General features: G+C 55.3%; 1 protein-coding gene across 1 annotated transcript in view; it reads left to right on the top strand.

Annotated features, from left to right (window-relative positions):
• The window catches only part of TBL1X (transducin beta like 1 X-linked), a 95,749-nt gene that overhangs the window by 77,058 nt on the left and 10,993 nt on the right, over positions 1 to 7,698 (top strand). The window contains exons 6-11 of the mRNA XM_025050985.1: positions 1,091 to 1,193; positions 1,467 to 1,683; positions 2,116 to 2,257; positions 2,928 to 2,991; positions 3,111 to 3,208; positions 4,675 to 4,735. Of these exons, the coding sequence (XP_024906753.1) occupies positions 1,091 to 1,193; positions 1,467 to 1,683; positions 2,116 to 2,257; positions 2,928 to 2,991; positions 3,111 to 3,208; positions 4,675 to 4,735 (685 nt within the window). The remainder of the gene's footprint in view (positions 1 to 1,090; positions 1,194 to 1,466; positions 1,684 to 2,115; positions 2,258 to 2,927; positions 2,992 to 3,110; positions 3,209 to 4,674; positions 4,736 to 7,698) is intronic.

Genomic DNA, 7,698 nt, shown 5'->3' with positions numbered 1-7,698 from the left:
GGCTACCAAGTGGCCCCAGGCAGCTGGCACCGTCTCCCTTGGTGTTCGGGTGGTTGCTGAACGGTAGGCAATTGCCCGAAAGTACGTGACAGTTAAGTCAGACGGCCCGAACCTTTACCCAGAGAGCCCGAGTCCGCCTTCACGTGCTGCTTATGGATTCAGGCAGACCGCTTCGGGCTCTAAGATCAAATTTCAAAGTGTGCGTGTGCGTGTGTGCCTGTGTGTTATGCACACGTGTGCGTGTGAGTGTGCGTGTGCCTGTGTGCACCTGTGCATGCATGTGCGTGTTTTCCCATATTTGAAAAGTATGTCCATCTGAATAGCCGTGCAGCCCCAGGTGTCCCCGAGGCTCGAGGTGGGTGTGGTGTTGACATGTGACACGTGGCTTCCCTCACTTAGAGCTGGCCGGCCACCTCAGATGAGGCCGCAGCCCGCAGCCCAGCCCTGTGGCAGGCTGTGACGCTCAGGCACGTGCTAATGAATTCTGCGACTCTCTCTGGCTGCAGAGTCAGATCTAGTATGGGGTGGAAACCCTATGTAGGCAGTGATGCGGATCAATAACAGGAGGGTGACGTAAAAGCCGTGTCTAAGACAATGAGGAGGCTTCCCACCAGCGGCTCCATAATCCAGGATGGTGGGCGGGAAAAGGAAAATGCGTGTGTTGGACCACACGCAGGTGGTTTATTGGCTGTCCTCACACGTGGGGTACCACCCTCGAGTTTTCCAGATTAAACAGGAAAAAAATAAACATCATTGTTTTCCTAATCGTCCGTCACAGAAAGTAGTTTGTAATTGGTGAACTTGAAGAAATCTGTGTCTGTCAGGACAGAAATTTTGCAAACTTTCAAGTTGTACGGATTTCTTTTGAATCTTAAGAAAGTGACGGGAGGTGGCCACGTAGAGGAGGGGGTGTACCCTCATGAGTGCCAGCAGCTCGGGACACGTAGCCAGCACGCCTTACAGGGGTGCCTACGGGCTGCGTGTCTCACTCGGAGAGCCAGCATCTCCTCCCTGGCACCCCCATGGGGGTTCTGCTTGGGAAGTGACAAACGAAAGTGGCTCCGATAAAAAATGGCCTTCGAATCCCAAGAATACGAGGCTGTTTGGAGGCAGGGGTGGGGTGGCGGACATTCTGACAGTGATGGCAGCTACCGATGGGAGTATCCCAGATAAAGAGGTGACACCTCAGAAAGGTGCTCCCACATAAAGCCTCTCGTTCCACCAAGGCAACGGGAACCTCCGGCTCTGCTCAGGAGCCAGGTGGTGGCTGTCACCTGTGTCCGCTCTTGTTCTGATGGTTGGCAGACATGAGCATGGCCTTGCTTATAAAGATTAAGTAACTTTTTATTCCTCTGTCAGATTGAGAAACTGTCAAAGTAAATGTGACATATTTAGTTAAATTTCACAAAAGCCGTGATTTAGTGTGATCCCAGAGGTAAGATGACGGGTTTCAATCACACGCTAAGGAGTTTCTAAGAGGGAAAATGCCCGAGCACCGGGTCCCCCCTGCATCGGTCAGCCACGCGTCCTTCCTTATTCCCCTGCTGCAGATAATCATTCGAAACCCATGGACATAGACGGGGACGTTGAGATTCCGCCCAGCAAGGCCACCGTCCTCCGGGGCCACGAGTCCGAGGTGTTCATCTGTGCCTGGAACCCCGTCAGTGATCTGCTGGCTTCCGGGTAAGGACGGCAGGCTGGGGGACCCCCCTCCCCCGTGCGAGGTGCATGCGAGGTCCCCGCGGCTCCGGCTCGTGGGACACACACGTCCCTCCTCTCCGCCCGTGGGGCCGTCCTCAGTGCAAGCCGGTTTCCCGGTGGCGTGGGGTCGCCCGCAGACATTTAAAATGCCTCGCCGCACACCCGAAGCTCATGTGATATTGTATGTCACCTGTCGCTGGAAAAAATGAAAATGTTTCAAAAGGGGGCATTGCACCTGGGAAAATAAAACAGTCAAGTGGCCCGGCGCACAAAGATGGAGGGGGGTGGGAAACAATGTGCCTGAGGGGCGTCAGAAAGGGGGACAGCCACCTGCGAAGGAGCTCGACCCAGCCGGGCGTGGGGCTCCGACTCCTTGAACGCAAGGCCGACTGTGCGTGCGATTCTCTTCCCCAGATCGGGAGATTCCACCGCGAGGATATGGAACCTCAACGAAAACAGCAACGGCGGCTCCACGCAGCTCGTGCTGAGGCACTGTATACGGGAAGGGGGGCACGACGTCCCCAGTAACAAAGACGTCACCTCGCTGGACTGGAACGTAAGCGCGCGCCGCCTCCCAGGCGCCTCGCCGCCTGGAAAACCCGCCTGTCGCCTGGGCGAGGGGCGCCCGTGTCGGGCTGCGCGTGGGGTGGACGGCCAGCTGGGGGTCCTTCCCGGCGTGATTCCGCGTCTGCGAGATGAGGCCGGGTTTTCGGGGAGGGAGCCTGCTCCGCCGGGGAGAGGCGACGTGCAGCCCAGCACAGGCGGCGTTCCACCTGGATGATTCCGCGGCAGGTGTCACATGCGTTTACACGTGGGACACGGCGCTCTGTGACCGCTTCTGACTTTCTGTCTCAGTCAGTGTGCTGTTCCTCTACCAGCATTTCATGACAGACTCTCCCATGTGCAGACATAGTTTTAAAAGCTCACTAAAGTCTCAGAGTGCCATTTTAGCTTTGCATATTGTGTTCCTCCTCATGATGTCAGCGGGGTGCACCGTTGCGACGTGTTGCCCTTGCTCCCCCGCCTGCCCGGGTGCGAGGCCTCCCGTTGTAATTTCGGAGGAGTGTGAGTGAAGGTGGCCGAGGGACCGATCGAGTCTCCTCTCTGAGACCCCGTGGCTGACCGCGAGCATTCCAGCCCGGGGGTCAGGCGACAGGGTTCTCGGCGTTGTCACCACTGCCCTACTAAGCTGCTCCTGTCGCTCTCTGTCTCTCTCTGGCCCACAGAGCGATGGGACACTGTTGGCTACAGGTTCCTATGATGGTTTTGCAAGAATATGGACGGAAGATGGTGAGTCGTGCCTCCCGCGTGTTGGGGTGGCGAGGGAGGCGCCCCGCTGTGTGATCACGGAGCAAACAGAGCATGACTTTGAAGTCGACGTGCTTGCTTTTTGTTTCTTCGTTCCGCAGGTAACCTGGCCAGCACCCTAGGCCAACATAAAGGCCCCATTTTTGCCTTAAAATGGAACAAAAAGGGTAATTACATTCTGAGCGCCGGTGTAGACAAAGTGAGTATGAGCTTCAAACAGCTGCTTTCATCGATGGATGTTTGTTTATGTGTCACCTTTAGATAACGTTGTAGTTTCTTCGAATGCTAAGGCTTTATGCTTTCCCTTAAGAAATCAAGACAACATCTGGTTTTGGGGGTTCTGATCTTAGCTTTCATTGATAACACATCATCTCTTAATATATTATACTACTTTACAGACCTTCGTACAAAGCTTCCCCCCATTTGTTTGAGGCACATGGTTCAGGGATGGCCCTCAAAGCCAAAAGATTTGCTCTCTGGCCCCTTGCAAAAAGTATGTGCACATAGATAACCCTCTAGGTCTGCAGATCATTCAACTTCGTCTCTCTGTTTTTTAAGCCAACATTTAGACTTGGCAGCCTAACATTGAATACTTAACAAGCTGAGATGCTGTGGTTGACACCGTGGAGATTCTCACAAAAGTACCACCGAATTTTCCCCCAAGATGCTCTAAGTCAGTGATTAAGCACATGACAGCACTTTGTCTTGTATGTAGGTGCTCATCGATCCCGATGAGTGACTCATCAGAAAAATCCACACAAATGCACGATCACTAACCTTTAATGAACACGTTGCCCACTGAGTTGGCCTGTTCGATGCTTCGAGGTAGGAGGCAGGCAAGGGTGTGACGGGTCCCAGTTCATCAGTTTTTACTCTAGCAGATAATGAGCCGTGTGGGCGGCGGAAATGGACATTTGCAGGTCCATTAGTCTTCGAGTCTACCTGCCATTATTAGTCAGCCACGGCAGCAGTAATAACATTTTTGAAAGTCATACCCAGGGAGGAAACGTAATTTCCAGGGATGCTGGTGTTGAACTTCAGGGAATGCTGAGTCTGCAGTGGCTGAATTCTATCTCAGGTTCTTAAGGCCTTTTGTGAAATGGATGTTTTCCCTTGCCCAGTGTGTCTGTCTGTTTAACGTCAACATCAACAAAATGATCGATCGTGATTTCTGACGTTTTCCTTTGCCCAGTGCGTATTTTTAACATAAACACGAACAGAAAGATATGATGATTGATGTAGATATGAAATTGCATCAGAACACGTAAAAGACTGGATGTATTATCCGCAGTGCCAGATTGGTCTGTGAGTGCGCAGTTTAAGCGCCTCCACCAGACAGACAGACAGAAGCCATTCATTGGTGACCTGAGACGTAGAGAAGGCTCCCTACTCCGAGCGTCTGCTCTAATAATTTTCTACAGTCCACACAACTTAGGACCCCTTCTTCTTTACACGAGAGCGTCCGTGTCGAAACGGTCACGTTCTGGCCACACCGGAGCGAAACAGCAACTAAAATCCTCCCGTGAGGCCCTGCTCTGTCTCTTGGACGGTGAGGGTTTTGGGGAGGAGGAGCCCACCGTCTTGTCTCGTTAGGATGCAGGGTTCTCGGGAAAAGTCGGCGAGGAGAGCAGCCACTAACTTTTCGTTTCTGTTGGCCGAGCACAGACCACGATCATCTGGGATGCCCACACGGGCGAAGCCAAACAACAGTTTCCGTTTCATTCTGGTGAGTTTTCCGTTTTCGTGTTTTCGTGTTGTCAAAACAGGAATCCGGCGTCCTGTAAAACGGCCCGTGAAGTGATGGGGGGCTGGGGAGGAAGGCGCCCGGGTAAAGACACCGGGTTCGTACTGAGCACTGTTCTCGAGGTTCGCAAGACGCAAATGCTCCAGCATCAAAAGTTTAAAGACGCCACAGTGACCCCGCCACCGCACCAGCGTGACCTCCTTTCTCCACCGTCGCGAGGGTGCTGTGTTGGGGGGTCCCCGAGACCACGCCCAGATCCGGCCATTTGCTCTGAGAAAGTCCCGGGATTCAGCAGATAGTCGGATTCACAGCTAAGGTTTATCACAGCGAAAAGGACACAGCAAAATCGAGAAAGGGAACGGTAGAGAGGTCGGAATCCAGCGTCTCCAGGGGAGTCCCACGGGGCGGACTGGGCTCCCCCAGAAGAAAGTAATGACGACTCACGACGAGGGTGGTCAGGCACGGAGGGTCATCACACGCTCTGGTCCCACACGTGCCCTCACCCTGGTTCACACCCAAACCGCAGACCCCCGGAAGGAAAGCAGCTGTTCTTAATCAGTTAGAGAGTGGGGAGAACCTTCTAGAAATCCAAATTCCCACCATCGCCGACAGGCCCTCCTGCACGGAGCAGGGTCAGCCCTGCGGTGGCACGTTTTCCTCCCGGATGTGTAGTTGCTGCAGACCTTACCGTGTCCCATCGTGTGTTGGGGCCACACCAGGCCACATGGGCAGCCAGGGTCTCGAGATCCCAGTTTTCCAGATTCCCAGCTGAGGCATCATGCTCTGTGGAACGCGGGCACCCCCAGATGGATACACGGTTAGAACAAGCCGCCTTAGAGTTGACTCCAGGGAGGAGAGACCACTCCCCTCACAGGAAGCGTGTCCCATTGAGGGAGAGTCACTAAGTGTCGGGGGTGACCGTTCGCTGTTCTGTCCCACATTCCTGGGGCGCTGTGTCTGAAGGGTCAGAGTGTCTTTCCTGAGAGGTAGTTTGGGGTGCCTGGTCCAGGCCGAACGGGAGGGCTGACCCCACAGTCTGCAGCCAGGGCTCCAAGCAGGAGCCGTGGGTCCTACAGGGAGCCGATGCAATGCAGGCCTGACGAGGCCTTGTCACGACTCTGTCCTGTGCAGAGACACCGACGTTCATCACTATGCACAGGTCTTCAGCAGGGATCAAGGCATCTCACAGGCCGAGGGAGCCCCAGCCTCCTCCCTGCAGTCTCATCTTGGGGTCCACGCGCATCTCTCAGTTGACACCACTGACAACTTGGAAATGGCTGAATGTGTCACAAAACGTATTTCCCCATGAGAAAGTGGGCACAGCTCCCAGTGCAGGCAGCTCGGATGCCAGCCTGCGTGTGTGCTTATGTGTGAGTGCGTACGTGTGTGAGCTAGCGTGTGGAAGTGTCAGCATTTGTGTGAGCATGAGTGGGTATGTGAGAGCGTGAGCGGCCATGCAAGAGCGTGAGCGGGTGTACGAGAGCGTGAGCGGCCGTGCGAGAGCGTGAGCGGGTGTACGAGAGCGTGAGCGGCCATGCGAGAGCGTGAGCGGCTATGTGAGAGCGTGAGCGAGTGTGCATGGGTGTGAGCGCAAGTTTAACCATATGTTGTGCTAATGCATGTGGGTGTGAACAGGTGTGCGAGAGCGTGCACAGGCATGCAAGGGTATGAGTGGGTGTGCGTGAGTGTGAGCGGGCGTGTGAGGGTGTGATCTTGTGTGCGCAGGTGTGGTAGCACGTGAGCGGGCATGTGTTGTGTGTTTGAATGTCCGTGGAAAGCACAGGTCAGTTGTGTGCGGCTGGAACCACTATCTAGTTCCGGAACATTTCTGTCACCCCGCCCTCCCCTGGTGACCCAGTCCACGAATTTCGACCTGTGCCTGTCATCTCCATGCCAGACGTCTGTGCTCTAGACCGTGCGATGCTAAGTCGGGAGCGAGGAGGTGTGGTAGCCTTCCATTCCTCATGCCGTGGGGGCAGATGATGATGTTTTCCAGAGCGTGCCAGAGCTCCGTGGGAGGGCTCTGCACCCTGGCCCGAGACAGCCACACCCCGCACACTTCTGTACTGAGAGAGCCTCCCCCCCCTGTAATTCTGCTGCCCCAAGCCGGGCCCAGATGCCACTGCTGAGTCAGGGAGTTCTGGGTGTCATTTGCTTTTTCTGTTTCATTCTGGAGTGTTGGGCATTGAGCTCGACGTAGAGGCCAGTGGGGTCCACCCCTGCGGCGACCCACCTGTGCGAGGCAGGCACGGGCAGGGCTGCGCCTCTAATTTACAGACGGAAGGGGGCAAACCCTAGCATATCCCAAGGAAGCGGATTCTTAGCCCAGTGCAGTGCCGGGCTGCCTTTACGAAACACACGTGAGACACGGTTACGTTTTGACCGATGAATGCAAACCCTCGTGACCGGGAGCTCGTGCGAACCTAACAATTGCAAGGAAGTGCCGTCGGAGGACAGGCATGGCAAGCAGCCTGGTGGGGAGGTCCAGAGAGAGGGGACAGCCCCGGGAGGTGAGAAGGGCCATCCGCATCCCCCCAACCTGCAGCAGAGCTCTCGGAGCCACCTGGGCCGGAGAAGGTCGGGGGGTGTTGAACCCAAAGCCCCATCGTGTCCCCAAAGGGGTTCTTCTCCCCTCGGATCATCTTGTAGCTGGTGGGACACGTTAACGTGTTGCGGGGGATTTTTTAAACTGGGGCATCTGGAATAGGGGATGTAAACTCTCCTTATTTCTACTCCCCGTCTGTGACGAGTCGAGTCAGCCCACCACAGGGACGTTGCTGGAAGTGGCAAGGTGCCAGGGGCAGGCAGCATGTGCATCTCAGTCTGCCTCGTCACCAGTGCCAGGGGAATGAGGGACCCTGGCTGCCCAGAGCCCGTGAAGCGTCACAGGGCCTCTCTCCGGAGCGTCTGCTCATCCCTCCACACGTGAAAGGGGGCATCTTTAA

The sequence above is a fragment of the Pteropus alecto genome, unplaced genomic scaffold, assembly GCF_000325575.1.
Source record: "Pteropus alecto unplaced genomic scaffold, ASM32557v1 scaffold18, whole genome shotgun sequence".
NCBI classification, from domain to species: Eukaryota; Metazoa; Chordata; class Mammalia; order Chiroptera; family Pteropodidae; genus Pteropus; species Pteropus alecto.
The sequence above is the reverse complement of the archived record's forward strand: the minus strand, read 5'-3'. Positions and strand labels throughout refer to the sequence as shown.